Source organism: Ammodytes marinus (genome assembly GCF_949987685.1).
Source record: "Ammodytes marinus genome assembly, chromosome: 13".
Lineage (NCBI taxonomy): Eukaryota > Metazoa > Chordata > Actinopteri > Uranoscopiformes > Ammodytidae > Ammodytes > Ammodytes marinus.
In genome coordinates this window covers 21,381,967-21,401,377 of record NC_137217.1, presented here as the reverse complement: position 1 = coordinate 21,401,377, position 19,411 = coordinate 21,381,967, and the positions used below count along the sequence as shown (strand labels likewise).

The 19,411-nt window shown below is 39.6% G+C and overlaps 1 protein-coding gene across 1 annotated transcript; it reads left to right on the top strand.

Annotated features, from left to right (window-relative positions):
- The first annotated feature begins 734 nt into the window (after positions 1-734).
- Positions 735-19,406, top strand: LOC307260034 (C-Jun-amino-terminal kinase-interacting protein 4). Its single transcript, XM_080040154.1, has 28 exons — positions 735-857; positions 6,798-7,180; positions 7,293-7,487; positions 7,613-7,733; positions 10,299-10,369; positions 10,514-10,578; positions 11,109-11,181; positions 11,295-11,464; positions 11,609-11,889; positions 12,663-12,720; positions 12,954-13,106; positions 13,270-13,312; positions 13,469-13,596; positions 13,745-13,798; positions 14,312-14,452; positions 14,579-14,711; positions 14,923-15,009; positions 15,109-15,156; positions 15,303-15,444; positions 15,587-15,629; positions 15,742-15,822; positions 15,970-16,037; positions 16,145-16,293; positions 16,387-16,558; positions 17,124-17,237; positions 17,342-17,440; positions 17,534-17,623; positions 18,386-19,406. Exons 2-28 carry the CDS (start codon positions 7,082-7,084, stop codon positions 18,502-18,504), a joined length of 2,997 nt encoding a protein of 998 aa, XP_079896280.1. The 5' UTR covers positions 735-857; positions 6,798-7,081; the 3' UTR covers positions 18,505-19,406.
- The last annotated feature ends 5 nt before the right edge of the window (positions 19,407-19,411 follow it).

The following is a 19,411-nucleotide window of genomic DNA, read 5'->3' as shown; positions in this document are numbered from 1 at the left end:
AATCAGTTCAATAACAAAGAAACAAGATTTACGCAAGATAGGCTTGGGCCTACATTTAGATGTTCTTACCTCACCCAATTCAAGTGTCTCAGAAAGTCAGTTTGATACTGAGACAAAATTATATTAGTCTACCCATGTTAGTATATTCCTAAGGGCTACTAAATGCAGGTCAACAGAACAGAAACCAAAAGGGGAAAGAAAGGAGAAAACCGAGAACCCGGGCGAGAACTGAGCGCTGGAAAATGCGGCAGTATGCTCCCACCACCTGCTGGAACCAAAACGAACTGTAGCTACTTCACTTCATTCAATGACAGTTCTCCCTTGGAGCACATTTTATCAACTGACTTTAAACCTTATAACTTACAATTGTATCACTTCGGCTATAGGTTTAATTAGGCTATATATAAAATATTTTTAGGCCTATATGTTGCATGTTGTAAGTTATAAGGTCTATTCACATGGCATAGAAAAATAGACAAGCTGGTTCGCCGGTAGGCTATGTGAGGTATTTTACAGGTATGCGACTACGACTACGCGCATAAGTCAGGTCACCTGACAGCCGGCTGCCAACTCCTTGGTCACGTGTCATCGTTCAAGTTTCAGGAAACTTTTTTTTCTCCTTCTGAAAACCAAAATGCCCACATCCCGCCTCTGCTTCCCTCCGATTGGGTACAGCTGAGGACTGCAGCACCCTGATTGGCTATACTGAGGACATGTTTACTCGCGTCAGAATTAAACAACACCCCCTTCTTTAAACTCGTTTATGCGTAATTGATATCGTCCCAGAAGAAAAAAAGGATAACATTTCTGTATTTTGTTGCAGCGAAATGAAGGCTACGACGGAGTCAGCTATCAAGGTGAGTTTGGTTGATACGGCAGCCGAGCAGCGCGACTAGTAGGCTTGTTTTTTTGGTCAAGTTACAACTTCATAAACTTGCTGCCAAGGTGTCCACTGTCAGTCATGTTATTTATTTATACAGTAGGCCTATGCCAAATCAATTGTGTCATTTTCAAATGTCTTCTCTGCTAACCAAGAAGCCAAAGTAGCCTAGGCTATTTATCGAGGCATAGGCTATAATGTGTAGCTGTGTTTAAGCTGTCATGTAAGTGTGTTTACGTTTAACCGTTTAAGTCTGTGTGCCATTGGTGCTGCTGTAGTTTACTCAAGCACTCACAGTCACATAGACAGGCGCTCGTTTGGTTGTAGGCCTACTCTCTGTGCTATATGCTAATTAATCCTTATAAGAGACACATACATTTTTAATGGAAAGGTCTACTGACTCTTCTAGGGTAATGGCAGATGGTCTTTAAAGCACATTTAATTAGACTTTTCTCAATCCTACTAACATGTAACTTTGGAATGAGTGCAACACCTTTGCATTATACATCTTGCCAAATATGACTGTAACTAATATTTATTTTAATTATCAATTAACCTGCTGTATGTTTTATTAATTTATTGATAAATAATTGTGTCCAAAAGATGGCAGGTACTAAGTAGGGGAGAGTGGCCTAAGTTGTGCCACTTTTTACTCAAAGTGATTTTAAAGTGAGGCCTTGACAGTTATGTCTCCAACTCAAATATGTACATATATTTCAGGATGTTGTGCATCCCTGGCAGTAAAAACTTTGGATCTGGAATAAACTGTTTAAGAAATAGGGGAGAACGGGGTAATTTGTCACACGGGTTGGTTGTCACAATCTTTATATCTCGGAACCAGAAGGCGCTGTCTGTGAAATTTTGGTATGTAAATATCCAGAATTGGGATCAGAGGTCACCTACATAGTCTTCCTTGGAGTTAGACTGCTGAATTTGAGGTGAGACTACTGTTTGTGTTTTTCATGTCAAATTGAAAATATTTAGCTCCTCAGTATTTTTCTTCTAGGCTTTTACACAATGGGTTTATAACAAAACACTTGTTACCCATACAAAGTGTGAAGGGTAAACTATAGTTTAGATTGTGGTTAGCAAGCTAATTAGTTGTCAGATGGTTGTTGGCCTTGATGCTAGCAAGAAATTCAAGTTGGGGTTGGTTGTCACATTTTTTGGGGGGTTGGTTGTCACATGTTATCTCAAGGCTGCAGCCAGAAAAGAACCCAATAACGAAATAAATTGTCAAGCTGTATCCTCACTGACACCCCAGAGAAGGAAAGAATAGAGCAGGAAAAGGCAGCCAGCATGCAAAAGAAAAAAGGGCAACAAAATCAAAACAACCCAGTGCATCCCAAACTAGACCAGCTGCCAAGGCTACAGTAAGTTATGTAGGCCTATTTGTCAACTTGACAATGCAATTAAACTTTCAAATTTAGTTCTACTTTCTTGCCTTCTTTTTAAGATTATTCCCATTAAGATAACATTGTGACAAACAACCCCATAGTGTTTGACAACCGACCCCTTGATGGGGTTGGTTGTCACAATGTGTAAGGGTGTCTTTGATGATTAATTTCTTCTTTATTACAATAAGATAGAAAAAGTGAGGGATGCACATTTCAAGCCAACACCTTAAGCTTCAATTTAATGTAGGAATGACTATTGAAAGATGTTTAGGTGATGAGCAATTCTCACTAGAGTAAAAAGTGTGCCTACTTACCCCGTTCTCCCCTATAGCTTTTGGAAAAAAAGTTGTCTTGTGGCACAACTTGCCCCCGGTGTGGTGTAAGTTGTGCCACAAGAGAGAATACCATGGGGTAAATTGTGCCATTGATATATATCTCATAAACTGTAATGCAAGACAAATCCATAAGACAATTACTTATTTAAGGTTTATTTAAAGTAAATATTTTACAAAGATTGAAGGACAATTTTCTTAAACAAGGCCTAGCAGATCTAATGGTTTTACCTGCAAAGCTCACAATGACAAAGTCACCATCATCATCTTTCTGGCCATCTGAACTCTCATCAGTGGTGTCGTTAAGTGGAATGGAGATGTCAGTCTCTTCTGAGCTACTGTAGACAGTCACTTTCTTTTGGTGACCAGCGTATACAGCCATGCCAATGGCACAACTCTCAGAAATTTACTTTGCACTAGCTGCTCCGCCCTTGTAGAACCAACTGCCACCTGGCATGTGCGATTCCCTCTCAAAACCCATCTGTACACCCTGGTTTTTTCTCCCCATTAACCATTTTACCTCTGCACTACTATCTTTGTTTATATATGGATGTCTGGGCTTTATGTCTTTTATTTTTGTTATTGTTATTTTACCTTAATTTTTTACCTACTGAATGCACTATGTTCAGCACTTTGGACAGTGCAAACTGTTATAAATGTGCTTTTATAAATACATTTTACTTACTTACTTACTTATAACTCACCCCAGGCCCTCTGGCACACATCTCCCCAACCCCAGAATTTTGGATAATAAGCATGATGCAGCAGTTTAGGGCTGACATCGTGCTAACTAAAGTGTAGCATACTAAAGCACTAAAACATGTGTCAAATGTTTTCAAACGTGTCTATAATTTTTCAGACACAATAATCAAAAAACCTTGATCATGGAAATTTTACTTTGAAAGGCAAAAAACTGTTTTTTTTTTTGCTTAAAGAGGACCTATGATGCTTTTTGACTTTTATGACCTATAAACGTTGTTATGATGATTCATAGTCATGCTTAACCATACTAAATTATCAAATAATGACTTACATGCATTTCGACGTATTCCCTGCTGACCGTCTGGGGTGTCTGTGCAGAGCACTAAACACTATTCTAGCCAGTCGAGAAGTCACGTGTTCAGAGCGGTTCAGAGCGGTCTAACCCTTCCGTAACTTCGTGACGTCGCATGTAACTTCGTGACGTCACCACGCGGATGTTTCCATGTATGGTAATGCTGTCACTTCCCTGTTCGCGTCTGCCTCGCGCCCTTATAGGTTCATGCTCGCGCTTCCCGCCACTGAAAGAGTTCCGGAAGGAAGGTAACCAATCACAACGGAGTGGGGTTTGCAGGAGGGGGGGAGGGGAGCGGAGATCCCCGAAGCACAGGCGGAGTGAGCGGAGATTGCCGAAGCACACACACTCAAGTGTTGACAGGACGTGCTGGATCGCCAAAATAAGAGAAAGAGCTTCCCGAAAATCTACATAGTTTTTTGTGATGTGATTCGTGTCAGGTTGCTCTATAGCAGTGTAAAACAAGAAATTAAGACCAGAAAAGTAGTATGATAGGATCTCTTTAAATGTGCTTATATCTTATTCCATGTTTCTCCCTTCTTTACAGGATGAGTCAAATGGATTGCTCTTCTTAAATATGTGGTCACATTTCCAATTTCTTCTATGGTTTTCTAGAAACAAGGGGTGGCACAACTTCCCCACCGGCACAACTTACTCTCCCCTGAACAAAAATCCCATCACAACTTTGTGAACTTGCAAGGAACATCTCTTGAGGTTGCTTGTTTTGGTTACAACCATAGATAGTATAAAAGGTTACAACAACCTGAAGGATTAGTCAATTGAGGGGAAATAATCTGCAACTACATTTCTAATCGATTAAACGTGAGTCACTTTCCAGACATTCCTTGGTTCCAGCTTGATGATATACTGTTATTTGGCATTACACAGACTATCTTTGAGTTTTAGACTGTTGTTGAAAAAACTAGAAATGGCAATATAGCCTATGTCACCTTGAGCTCTACATCATTTTATCAAAATTGTTTTTTGACCAAATCCCAACATCTAGCTATTCAGATTAATTGTTTATCAGAAATAGTTGGGAAATAATTCTTGTGGAGTCACAGATTGTTCAACCAATTTTTTCAGCACCTCTGTAAACACTGATTTAGTAAAGTTATGGGGGTATTCACCTTACTGAACTACAAACAACAACTTAGTTCAGCCTTTTGAAAATGGCGACAAATCCATCCAGGCATGAATGTGTGACTTAAGGCTCTTACTGTATATGCTCCAATTTAGTGCGTAAATAGAGATGTACGTTTTCAACGTTGTACAGTCCCCTCCAATAGTATTGGAACGGTGAGGCCAATTCCTTTATTTTTGCTTTAGACTGGAAACATTTGGGTTTGACACCAAAAGATGAATATGAGACAATAGATCAACATTTCAGCTTTCATTTCCAGGTATTAACATCTGGATCCGATACACAACTTAGAAGATAGCATTTTTTGTAAAGGAACACCACATTTTTTGGCAAGCAGAAGTATTGGAACAGATAGACTTTAAATAAATTAAAGTGAATAAAACGTAATATTTTGTTGCAAATCCTTTGCTTGCAATAACCGCATCAAGCCTGTGACCCATTGACATCACCAAACTTTTGCATTCTTCTTTTGTGATGCTTTTCCAGGCTTTCAACGCAGCCTCATTCAGTTGCTGTTTGTGTTAGGGGGTTACTCTCTTAAGCCTCCTCTTTGGCAGGTAACATGCATGCTCTATAGGGTTTAAATCTGGAGATTGACTTGGCCAGTCTATAACCTTCCACTTCTTGCCCCTGATTAACAGCTTTGTTGTGTTTTGGCTCATTATCTTGCTGCACGATGGAGGATCTTCCAATCAGTTTGGTTTCATCTTTCCTTAAATTGGCAGACAAAATGTTCCTGTAGACTTAGAGTTCATTTTGCTGTTGCCATCATGTGTTATATCATCAATGAAGATTAATGAGCCCGTCACAGAAGAAGCCATGCAAGCCCAAGCCATGACATTGCCTCCACCGTGTTTCACAGATGAGCTTGTATGTTTGGGATCATGAGCAGATTCTTTCTTTCTCTAAACTTTAGCCTTTCCATCACTTTGGTAAAGGTGCATCTTGACAACAACACAGGAACATTTTGTCTGCCAAAGATGCAACCAAACTGATTGGGAGATCCTTCATCATGCAGCAAGATAATGACCCTTAAAAACTGCAAAAACAACAAAGGAGTTCATCAGGGGCAAGAAGTGGAAGGTTTTAGACTGGCCAAGTCAATCTCCAGACTTAAACCCTATAGAGCATGCATGTTACCTGCTAAAAAGGAGACCGAAGGGAGTAACCCCCCAAAACAAACAGCAACTGAATGAGGCTGCGGTGAAAGCTTGGAAAAGCATCACAAAAGAAGAATGCAAAAGTTTGGTGATGTCAATGGGTCACAGGCTTGATGCGGTTATTGCAAGCAAAGGATGTGCGACAAAATATTACGGTTTATTCACTTTAATTTATTTAAAGTCTATCTGTTCCAATACTTTTGCTTGCCTAAAAATTTGGCGTTCCTTTTCAAAAAATGCTATCTTCTAAGTTGTGTATCGGATCCAGATGTTAATACCTGGAAATGAAAGCTGAAATGTTGAGCTATTGTCTCATATTCATCGTTTGGTGTCAAACCCAAATGTTTCCAGTCTACAGCAAAAATAAAGGAATTGGCCTCACCGTTCCAATACTATTGGAGGGGACTGTATGTCCGTTTGGATCGCATACAAGAATGTACGTATGTGGAAACGAGGTGTTAGTATGATGATCTAAACTGTTTGTCTACACTTGTCTGGTAGCCTGAACACTAAGTTACTGATCTTTATTAAATTACATTTCTTTCGTATAAAGCCTGACCAAACCACCCATTAGAATTGATTTCATCCTTACTGAGGAGATGCGATGTGTCTTTTGCCGTTAAACAGACCAAGTCAGTGACTGATTATATTAGCAGAAACCACATGACTTTGGTCAACCAATTAATTACAAGCTTATGGTACATGTCTGCCCTTGGATATTGCACAAAATAGTAGCCTCTTCTATTGCTATTAAACTTTGCCCCAGTGAAAAAATATTTACTATTAAATATTATTATTATTTTATTTTATTTCTTCCTTTTCTTTCCCAGGATGGACTCTAACCACCCCTCCCCTCCCCTGACATCCGATCAACTTCACAGGATGCTGCCTGTGTCAAGAATAAATGGATCCTTAAGTTGTAAAGGATGGGTGGTGCTGGTGTCATCAGAAATGAAAGAAAGCTTGATAAACTAGTTATATAAGTTGGTGAGGTAGTCTAGTCAAAAGAGCATATTCGTTTCTGCTAGAGAATTGGCCTAAATAGTTGTAAAATAAATGAACTATTGCTATTGAGTTGAGGAGGAAACTTTGGAAGATACAAAATAACTGTCTGATGGAGTGCAGTGAGAGAGTGCTGTGTGGGACGGGGGAGTTGGAGCTGGACCCCGACATTGTGAGTGAAGAGGCCGGAAAACTGTATTCAGAACTACAGGTAAAGCAGCTTCTCAAGTTATTTTTACCGTTCTATACCGTTATTGTTTTAAGTAGAGTGGTTTAGTAGACTGTACCTGGTTTTCTCACTGTACTGCTTTGCCTTATCACAGACAGTTATCGAGACCCATGGCGAAGGTGTGGTGGAGTCGCTGGTACCCATATTTGTGTGGGTCCTGGAGGGGCTGGCCAGCTCCAAAGCCCAGTTAAGAGACAGAGAGGAGGAGGCGGAGAGGGAGAAAGCTGAGAGAGAAGAGCTGCTGGAGAGATACAAAGCGGAGAGGGCCCTCAGGAAAGAAAGTCAAGAGGTGAGGGGCGATAGAGTTTTGAAAATAGTTGTTGATGTAGTTTGGTATACCATGATTTAGGTTCTTTTTAAAAGCTGTTAAAGAAGGTGCTGATCTGGGCTGTTAACACAAATTGTTTTCTTCAGAGGTATCTGGAGCTGGATGACCAAATTGAACAAGAGAGGAGAGCCTTGAAGGGTAGAGAAAAGGAGAGAGAACGACGAGAGAGAGAGCTAGAGAAGAAAGCGAGAGAGCAAGCCGATCAGAGTGAGTATTTGAATACTGTATATTAACTGTGACCAATATAGCCCTTATTAGCCATGATTTATTTCATAATTTTTATTTTTCTCGTTTCCTACATCTTTCTTGTATAAGTCACGACAACATACATCAGTGATTCTTGAGAAGTGGGACAAAACAGGGTGCAATGTTGAAAAAATACAAACCCTATGTTTACGCAAATTAAATTACATGTATGTATCAAACATATACTAAGCTATGCTTTGACACAAACTCCCAGCTTTTGTCCTTTTTATCAAAATGGGCTTTTTACCTTGCCATTCCTTATTTTGTGTCAACACCGTCAGACACCAAAAACACAAATTAATTTTCCCTCAATTTATGCTAGACCCATGAGATGTACTTAGTGATCACAAATATTCACAAAGACTGACAGAGGCCACAAAACATATTTTCGAAATGTATATGAATATAAATTTTTTATATCAATTTTCCTCTGTTCTTTAGTCAAACTGTGTAATAGAATTTTTACTTTAAAATTAACAAAAATCATGATATGTTTGAAATTTCAAAACACATTCTCATGTTAGGTGACTGGTTAGATTTTCACATATAACCAACCATTCCTCAACAACTATGAAATATCATTATGCAATATTATCAAAATAATATAAATCTGACGGAGTTGACACATATCTGACGGAGTTGACAAGTATATCTGATTGGACATATCTGACGGTGGTGACAAAAACCCAGATACCCAGATTGCTCTAAGAGACTCACACCAAATCGCATAATTTTATATATCATCCTGTACTTTTTTAAGAATCATCCATGACAAGAGAAGATTGTGAGAGTTTCCATAAATAGGGGAGAACGGGGTAATTTGTCACACGGGTTGGTTGTCACAATCGTTATATCTCGGAACCAGAAGGCGCTGTCTGTGAAATTTTGGTAAGTAAATATCCAGAATTGGGATCAGAGGTCACCTACATAGTCTTCCTTGGAGTTAGACTGCTGAATTTGAGGTGAGACTACTGTTTGTGTTTTTCATGTCAAATTGAAAATATTTAGCTCCTCAGTATTTTTCTTCTAGGCTTTTATACAATGGGTTTATAACAAAACACTTGTTACCCATACAAAGTGTGAAGGGTAAACTATAGTTTAGATTGTGGTTAGCAAGCTAATTAGTTGTCAGATGGTTGTTGGCCTTGATGCTAGCAAGAAATTCAAGTTGGGGTTGGTCGTCACATTTTTTGGGGGGTTGGTTGTCACATGTTATCTCAAGGCTGCAGCCAGAAAAGGAACCCAATAACAAAATAAATTGTCAAGCTGTATCCTCACTGACACCCCAGAGAAGGAAAGAATAGAGCAGGAAAAGGCAGCTAGCATGCAAAAGAAAAAAGGACAACAAAATCAAAACAACCCAGTGCATCCCAAGCTAGACCAGCTGCCAAGGCTACAGTAAGTTATGTAGGCCTATTTGTCAACTTGACAATGCAATTAAACTTTCAAATTTAGTTCTACTTTCTTGCCTTCTTTTTAAGATTATTCCCATTAAGATAACATTGTGACAAACAACCCCATAGTGTTTGACAACCGACCCCTTGATGGGGTTGGTTGTCACAATGTGTAAGGGTGTATTTGATGATTAATTTCTTCTTTATTACAATAAGATAGAAAAAGTGAGGGGTACACATTTCAAGCCAACACCTTTAGCTTCAATTTAATGTAGGAATGACTATTGAAAGATGTTTAGGTGATGAGCAATTCTCACTAGAGTAAAAAGTGTGCCTACTTACCCCGTTCTCCCCTACAGTATTAGAAAAACTAAACTCTATTTCTATATTTAATATAAAAATAGTAACCACCCAAATATGATGCATTCACATTGAATGTCAACTCCGTCATTGGCCTGTCACCACCGTCAGACAGGAAATCTGACGGAGTTGACATCTGACGGTGTTGACATATTTAACGTTTCTTAAACAAAACAAATGGAAGTTTATCCAGTAGCCATTTGGTTTTTCTGTTGATATTAGGTGCTAGTATGCTACTGCTTCAGGAAAATAAAATTATCGAAACATTTCAAATAACTTGTAATAAATTGCAAGTCGGTGTTGACATATCATGGTCGTGACGCAGGACTTTCACGATTTGGAATGCAAAATATTCTAAAACTACAACATTTATCAGAGCCTGTCTGACTCTATTGTACTCTGCAGAGGTAGAATGTGACAAGATGTCCTACATAGTGACAGCTGCCCCTTATTTTACTGGTTTACAGGTTTTACTGCATATGAATGATTGAACCCTTCTCTGTGGACACACTGTTTTGGACGTTGTAAGAAGATAACAAGTGTCATATATTTGACATAATAATGATCCAATTAAATTTAAGGCGATAATTGTGCTCCAGACATTCTATTCTTAATCCTTAATAACATCTACAATTTTAAATATTTTTACTTTTAAACATAACAGCAGTTAATATTGGAAGACGGTCTTTTGTCCCGCTTCTCAAGAATCACTGACATACAGATACATTGTTTTACTTTTAAACCCAAAGCTACATGTAATGTTTTCTTACAGTGGGGGCCTTGGATGAGCAGAAGGCAAATCTGAGCAGAGAACTGAGCACACTGAGGAATACTCACAACAAGGTCAAATACTGCTGTTACTCTTGAAAACGTGTATGCTATGGTATCGTAACAGTCACTTCGTAAAGATCCTGTCATATAATATGTAGCTGTTTGTTTTGTCATTATTCTACTTCTTACTCATCACTCATATTCTCTCCTTTTTAGTTGGCTCAAACACAACGTGAACTTTTGGAAAAGATAAAGGATTATGAAAGAGCCTCTCCTTTAAGGTTGTTTTAACTCACCACTCTTATATCTTTTATATTATTTCTTATACTGTTGATAGTGTCTCAAACAGGGAAGCTCTTTCATAACAGCAGCTTTATTGTGTCACAGTGTTTGTGCCATAGCCGACAACATAAACGAGAAATCCTACCGTAAGCCTGTCTCAATATGAGCCCCATCCTAACGTGCCACCAAACACTTCTGAACTTAACAATAACAATTTCCTATGTATAACAAAGCAGTAGTTTAGCTATACCTCAGTTGACCTTATTACGAGGTTACTAAGTACAGTGCTATTTGTACTTGGAAAAGGGCAGTTATAGACCGTTTCTCAAATGCAAGTTAAGTTTAGTTTTTTCTTTACAATTGGCAGCAAAAAAGCACATTGTACATGGCATATTTGTGTAATATGAGACATGGAAAGAGTTTACTAGAAAGCTATGATTTCACTTTTGAGATATTTTCTGAAAAAATGTTTTGTACAGGTGTTTTTTACTTTGTTGACTTTTATTTGACACTGCAATGTTGTGTTCAGGAATCACATGCGTCCCAAGAATGCTGAATTTCCATCCAATCAAGTCTTGTCAGAATCCAATCATAATGAAAAGGTAAACAGAAACATACTTGAAACATCTATATTTTTGACAATTTCAAAACAATGTTTAAGCAATTAGGTAGCTGTTATATTCTGCTCTTCTTCTTTTCTTTCTTATTTTTGCAGACGTTTCAAAGGCCACATTCAAAATCTGGCCCCCCCTGTTTGGAAGATCTAGTAGCCAAAAAAGAGAAGGCGGTTGACATCGCAGTGAAGCCCAACACAGATCAGTTTATCAGCGACATCATAAGCTCCACTCCTGAGCTGAGGCAATTTCACAGCCGTTTGGATGCAAGGTAATTGGGAGATTTTCGTGAAAAGTATGTGTAAACGTTATAAGCTCATCCACTTGTTCACTTGTAGTGCCCATCCGAGATTTACATTTCTCATTCTTTCATTTGCATCACCATCCTCATCCTCATCATAATTTGTATCATCAGCACCCCAGTAGACAAACCTAACACGAAAGAGCCACCGAGCGATGACTTGGGGACCAGCTTGGAGGATGAGATTGATTCGGTGGAGAAGAAGGAGGGAGAAAAGGAACACAAAGTAGAAGAGAAGCAGGGAGGAGAGAGGCAGGAAAAAGAGGAAGAGGAGGAGGAGGAGGAAGATGATAGTTTGGAGTGGGAGATGCGCAACACTGACTCTGTGTTCTCTGAACTGTCAGAACTGAGTCGGGATTATGTGGAGAGTGTAGACCGAGGGGCCAGTGTCAGAGGTAAACTCACACACACATAGACTACCTTTCTCACAAACATGGTTGATGTACATTCTCTTCATCTAACCAGAGATTTAATTACGGTTCCGAATTCCAGCTTCCCAATAATAAGATAGTTTTTTTTATTTAATTATCCTTAATCGGATAGTTTTGCATTAATCTGACAGCATACAAAAAACTAAATATCCCAAGTACAATGTCTGTTGTGTTATATTTTCAGCATAATAAGTGTTCACAGACATTAGAGGTGGCAGAACTTTGGTTTCTAAAAATAATCTGGCGATGTAGAAACTATTTATACCCTGCTAACATGAAGTGCAAGTACAGCAGGGGAAATGTCTGTTGATGTAGGTTTTTATAAGGCTTTACTTTCCTTTTTGCCATTTGGCTACATTCAATGTTGTCATGCTTTGTTGGATGTGAATGAAGAGTAAATAGTAATACCAGTTGGACCAGAGCTGGCCCCGGACTTTTGGAAGCCCTAAGCAGAATTTGGTTTGGGGGCCCCTCCCCTTTATAGCATGTTGCCAATTCACATGGTACTGAACCAATTGTTTATTTATTTATATATATATATATATATATATATATATATATATATATATATATATAGAGTATACTAGTGATGCACAGATCCACGATTTTTCAGAACAATCCCATTCCGATATCTGGGTTTTAGATATGGGCCCATACAGATACTATGATACTGCGTTAGACCTATAATACTCCTTTCTGTGTTCTCTGTTTGTTTTTAATACTTTCTTTCTGTTCAGGCAGTGCAGACCAGTTTGAGGAGATTCTTTCTAAGTATGAGGAACTGAAAGTCACACAGTAAGTCCTATATTTAATTTCTCTGAACCTGTTATGACTTCTCTAGTGTAATTATTTGAGCGTACAGGGGAATATTCCAAATACTTCAGTTCCTGCTCCTGTGCAAACAAATCAACAAGTGGAGAAAACATTTTATGCACCAATTTGTTCACACCTATTTATTCTATTTACCAAAGTCATTGGGAATTTCTTCATCATTTCTTAAATGATTACTCGTTTGCCGTTTCGTTTAGCATGTCGGTAGAAGCTGCCCGTAAAGCTGTGATATCTCGGGTAGTAGAGCTGACCGATGACCGTTCAGCTCTGGAATTGGAGGTGTCCACTCTTAAGGAAACAGTCTCACGATTAGATGGACGGGCCAAGGAGAAGGAAGAGGAAACTAAGAGGTGTGGAAAATTGTTTTTTTTTAATATTTTCCTATTTTAATATTGTTTGCTAATTCTTTGACTATCTGGAAAATGTATGCATTTGTTTTGATTATGATAACACTGTATGTACTACTAATTTTACAATAACTATTTGCTTTAAATCCCCTTTTTTCTTTTTTAGACTAAGGAAAGAACTGGAAGTGTGCCAATCTGAGGACCCGGATGTAAGGAAACCATTTTTATTTTCAAACTTTTATCTACTGTATTACAGAGATGTTTTTTTGTAGAGTAAAGCTACACAGGCAAAGCCATTTTAAATCCCAGTTGCTGCTCATGAGTGTAGGAAACATAAAATAAATGGCATACAACTCTCCATATAGGCCTCTCTGCCCACATCCATGCGCAACTTCTCTCGTTCTGAAATGGCTCGTGTGGTCATGGAGAAGAACCAATACAAGCAGCGTCTGTTTGAGCTTCAGGAGGCGGTCAGACGCAGTCAGAGACTCAGGTAACTTTTATACTCAACCAACGTACTTGTATATATGGTTTTTAACCATTTCAAATTGATCTCTGTACCCATAGAGAATTTTTATTCTCAATCTTTCTTTTTCTTTTAAACTCCAACGTCATTTAATGTTTTTTCTTTTTTTTCCTAGAGCAACAAAAGAGGAGAGGTTAACAGAGGACAGAAGGTCAAGTGTTTGGAGAAAGTGAGTGTTCGTCTTCTCTGTCAACTCATCTTTGACAGTATAATGCATAATTGTCCTCTTTCCTGTTCCTTTTGCCTGTTACTGTGGGCCGAATATGTTATATAAAACTTACAGTGTTGTATTTTCTGTTGATACAGCGCCCATGATAGAAAAACAAGTTAAAACATCAATAACAAAACCAGTGGGAATGCTGCTTTGGAGCACCTGTTTTATAAAAGAATCACCAAAGTAAAACTTCCATTTCAGTGTCCATTTGTTTAGAAGTTCTTGAGGGGCTGAATCGTGCACAAGTAGGATCCTCAGGGAGTTCCATGAAGTTAAACAGACTTAAGATTACAGTGAGGCAACCTGAGCATTGTGAGTGTTTGAATAAGTAAACAATGTCAGCTGAGCGATGCATGCCTGAGAGCGAAGCATCTTTGCTGCTTTTGAATTCACGCTGTCACTAGATCTTCTTGGCAATACTGTACACAACATTTTTAATACACGTTTATTTTATTTTATTTTTTAAAGGTTCAACCGTTTGCTTGGCCTGTCCAAGGAACCCTTAATTCCACCTCCAACGTCTGCATTTGCCCTGCCAACTTCTCCATCACTCGCTCGCTCTGCTATGGGGTCTCCACAACTACCGGCTGTCAGTCACACTCACGCTGAGTAAGCTTATTTTTCTGGCCATGTCAAACTTGCGTGTGTCTAATCACCTCATTATTTGCAACAAAACATTTTTTAAATCATTAAAGGCTCAGTCAAGCTGATTAACTCCAGGAGCATTTTCTGTAGATCTGCATCTATTGCTGATCTCTCCCCTCGTGGCAGGAGGAGAGAACTATACAGAGAAATTCGCTCACACATTTGGGTATCACTTGGAAAACGGCAGCTCCACGGCTGGAGCACCCCACTGGCAAACACACAGGTACGAGACATGCACACATACAGTAGGTACACAGAAATGCATCAATGGAAGAGACAATGTAGAGTGCATAATTTAAAAAAATGGGCTTAAAGCTCTTCTGCCTGTTATATAGTATATATGATGATATATGATCCCACTACATTGGATGGATAAGATGTGTACATTTCCACAATCCTAACAATATCCTGGTAATTTCCTGTCATTATTGTAGGAATCCCATGAACCTGTCCCAGAGCCCAAAGATGTGCCTGTTCTAATGCAGCTCAGACTGTTGGATCAAAGAGACTCCACAGCTAAGGTAACTCTTACCACTGCAATACTTTTGAACACAAGAACCCAGCAGCCTTAACAGCATACCTCTGGTGAATGTCAAATAACTAAAATTTTCTATCTTCAGCTCAACTTTGCAGTTGCAGTCACAGCAGAGCTCTCGGGAGAGGCCACAGTAAGTCAGTCATTATCCTGGTCAGATAGCAGCTGTAGTCGTAGTATGGTATTCTAATCACCATGTACGGTGACTAACACTGCTCAGGGACAAGTTGTTTCAGGACACTCATCTTCTCCAAACCCCGATCCGTCTTTCTCTGCCAGTGTTCTGTGTGGGTGCTTTCTGGCCCCGCCTCCTGCAGTGATATTACAGTGATCGATCCAGCCCGGTCCAACACAGTACTGGATCAGTTCAGCCTCCCTCCCACAGCTCCCGCCCTCTGCATCTGTGCTGTGCCTCCCATAGGTCAGTGCCAGTCTCCATGGGATCCTACACACAGCTTTGTATAATGTATTCTGTACTCGTATATTAACCCCCTCAAACCATACTGATAATTTACTGGAAACTTTTTTTTTTAACACAATCTTTCTGGTTCTTGTTATGTCAGGAGACACTGCAGGAACTGTGTGGATTGGAACTCAGGAAGGAAGGTACTGTCTGCTGAATTAGCAGCTCACTTCAATGAATAGCACACTCTATTTCTTGGCAAAGCACTAACTGATTGACTCTCTCTCTCTTTCTCCTACTGTCCTTGTCTCACAGTATACTGGTACACTCGGCCTCTGCTGGCAGGAGGCACTGTCTGCAGTCTGTTTCCCTCTCAGAGAGCGTTCATTCGCTCACGTGAGTTACTTACGCTCTGTGTTGGAAGCACACTTGTTTAAGTTTTTTAAGTACTAGCATTTGATTATTGTCTCTAATTAATATGATGTAATGTCTTCATTCAGATCTTTTGAAAACAAACTTCTTTATGTTGACTCAATCTGACAGGTATTCTCAGGGTCAAGTCATCGCTGGTTTAGCTGATGGGACTATAGCATTTTTCTCACACAGTTCAGGTAACAGCTTCTGTTTACTTTTAACTCCTGACTGTCTCTGTTAATCTGTCTCTCGACTTAATGTTTAGTGATGTCAATATTGAAGCAATGAGAACTGTGATTGACAGGTGGCTGGAATCTACAGTCACACTCGGTGATGCCTCTCGGATCAAACCCTTTGCAGCCCATTCGCTGCTGCCTTGCAAAAGGTGGTCGTCTGTGGGTGGGATACTGGAACAGAGTCCACGTTGTTGCCGTTGACAGCAAGAAGGTGGAGGTAAGAAATGGAGGACGACATACTAACATTGTTTGTGTCTCATGTTCACTCTTGTTTGAACTCACGGTCATTATTCCTTCTCTGACCTTACAGCAAACGTTCTCAGTGTCTGAACGCAGTGAGCAGCAGGTTCGCTTCCTCTGTGCTGGTGGAAGTGGTGTGTGGACATCCTGCCGACTGGACCCGGTCCTCAGACTGTTTGACTGGACCACAGGACGGCCGCTACAGGAAGTCGATTTCACTGCTTTGGTCACTAAAACTTTAGGTACTTAAATTGTATTTTTTCCTTTTTATTACAATTATTTTATTTTATGACTTGCAATTTTATTTTTTTCATATAGACAATCATACAAGACAACATACAGAAACGAGTCTGTAGCAAAATACACACAGCCCCTCCCGTCCCCCACCCCATAACCAAAAGGGTTCAGCCTACATACAGGGTGTTTTACTTCTTTAGGTGACACACAAAAGGAAAAATAAACACACTGTAGAATAGATAGAAAAACAAAACTCACACACAAAAAAAAGGCCAAAGTTGAACTTGCACATCTTCAGTATTACAAAATATTTCTTTATATATGCGTGCGCACGTGTGTGTGTGTGTGTATGTCCGCATTTCATAACCAAACTAACCTTTTGTTAGGTCCAGGGGGAAGAAATATCAATAGGTAGTGGACTACATAGTCTGGATTCATTACATTTATGAAATATCTGAATTCAATAATGTATTCAAATTATACTGTATTTTGTGTGTTTTACTTTGTGACATTGAGTTTAAACTCTTTCCTGCTACCCAGCTCACATGTTTCTGTTGTCTCCCTCTTTAGGCCAAGCCTTTCTGACACTGTCACCCCTCCAGATCTCGTCTCTTGCCGTCATCTCAGGTCGTCTGTGGGTGGGAACAGGAGGCGGTGCAATTTTCTCCATCCCATTATCCATAAGTATGTATTATTTAGACTCTATCGTTATGCATAAAGTATTGTATATATGTATAATTAATAATGTGCCCTATCTAATATCAACTAATATCAATGGCTGTCTACAGCATCAGAGGCCGTCTCCATCCCATATTGCTCCGTTGCGTCAGCCCAGCTGTGTTACCATGGACACAGACAAGCTGTCAGGTTCATTGTTGCTGCGCCTGGTAAGAATCCTGAGAGGCTTAACCCTAAAATACAAATGTTAGTTCAGGGAGATCCTTAAGAGGAAACTTCATGTGGCCATCTTTGTCCGACAGGTTGTTTGATCACGTCTCCTGGCAGCAGCACCGTCACTACCTCTCAGCTCATCCTCAGTGGAGGAGAGGGCTACATCAACTTACGAATTGGTGAATACCATTGTAGTACAAAACTGTTTAAAACTTTGCATTGTTTTGAGACAGAGTTGCATACATTAGACGTCCAGTCAGTGATTAGTTCATTAAAGAGGACCTATTATACTACTTTTCTGGTCTTAATTTCTTGTTTTACACTGCTATAGAGCAACCTGACACGAATCACATCACAAAAAACTATGTAGATTTTCGGGAAGCTCTTTCTCTTATTTTGGCGATCCAGCACGTCCTGTCAACACTTGAGTGTGTGTGCTTCGGCAATCTCCGCTCCCTCCGCCTGTGCATCGGCCATCTCCGCTACCCTCCCCCCCCCTCCTGCAAACCCCACTCCGTTGTGATTGGTTACCTTCCTTCCGGAACACTTTCAGTGGCGGGAAGCGCGAGCATGGACCTATAAGGGCGCGAGGCAGACGCGAGGCAGACGCGAACAGGGAAGTGACAGCATTACCATACATGGAAACATCCGCGTGGTGACTTCACAAAGTTACATGCGACGTCACAAAGTTACAAAGGGTAGACCGCTTTGAACACGTGACTTCTCGACTGGCTAGAATAGTGTTTAGTGCTCGGCACAGACACCCCAGGCGGTCAGCAGGGAATACGTCGAAATGCATGTAAGTCATTATTTGATAATTTAGTATGGTTAAGCATGACTATGAATCATCATAACAACGTTTATAGGTCATAAAAGTCAAAAAGCATCATAGGTCCTCTTTAAATAATAATATAATTATAACTAAAGGCCATTTTTTACAGGGGACGATGAAAGTGACGAATCGGTTGAGGTGCCCCAAGCTACACCTCGGCGGTCTGAACGCAGTCACATGATCATCTGGCAGAATCCCGCCTCCTCAGTGCCCAGTCCTGCCCTCTGACACTGCTCATCTACTCCGGCCACCATGGCATGAGATGAAGATGGGGCAGACATATTCTCTATACTACAGCTGAAAAGCCTCAGAAAACTTTGGAAATTGTGCTGTCAAATATGTGATACATACAGTTACATCCTTGTTTATCTCGTTCATTTTGTACATCTATCTTTTGACTAGATTGTCCTCATGGATGATGATGATGCCTTACTGTGTGCCTTCTTCTGTAGAATCTGAATCTGTAGAAGCTGCCTGATAGCTCATTTTAACCTTTGCAATAACAATGCATCCAGTTCCTCTGTCATACAGCTCTCTGGTACATTTTTATACCAGACTCCTGTAATAAATGTTTTGATCAGACAGTGTCACTTAATAATGTGGCTGCTCTTGAAGCCGCTGTGTACATGTTTTGTGGTTAACTGTGAACTGGAAACAGTTGTCAGTCTTATCTCAGCGTGAAGACAATCTTTTTCCTCTTTTTCTCCTGATTCTGGGGAACATATTTTTATTGCGTTGTGTTAACATAACGTGGTGTAATTACAAATAACTGCACATTTTGAATGTGTCTGTTTATACAGTATAAACATTTGTGATATCCCAGCTCTTTTTAAATGCTTGTCCTTAAAAGGTATTTATTTTTGTGATAAATGTCTGTGGATGTCTTCATTTGTCTGATGTATGCAACGGAATTCTGTAATTTTTACGAAATAAGGGAATGAAATTCTTTCAAGTGTCCTATACAGCATTTATGTGCATTACAAGTTTTTGAACACATGTTGAGGTCAAAATCATCCTCTTACTTTTTCAAAAAGGACAATTAAGACTTGAGTATTCAATCTGACTCAACAATGTGCAAATTATTGAAAATAAAAATGTCTTCAATGGTTATTGTAGTAACTCTCATTCTTGGTTA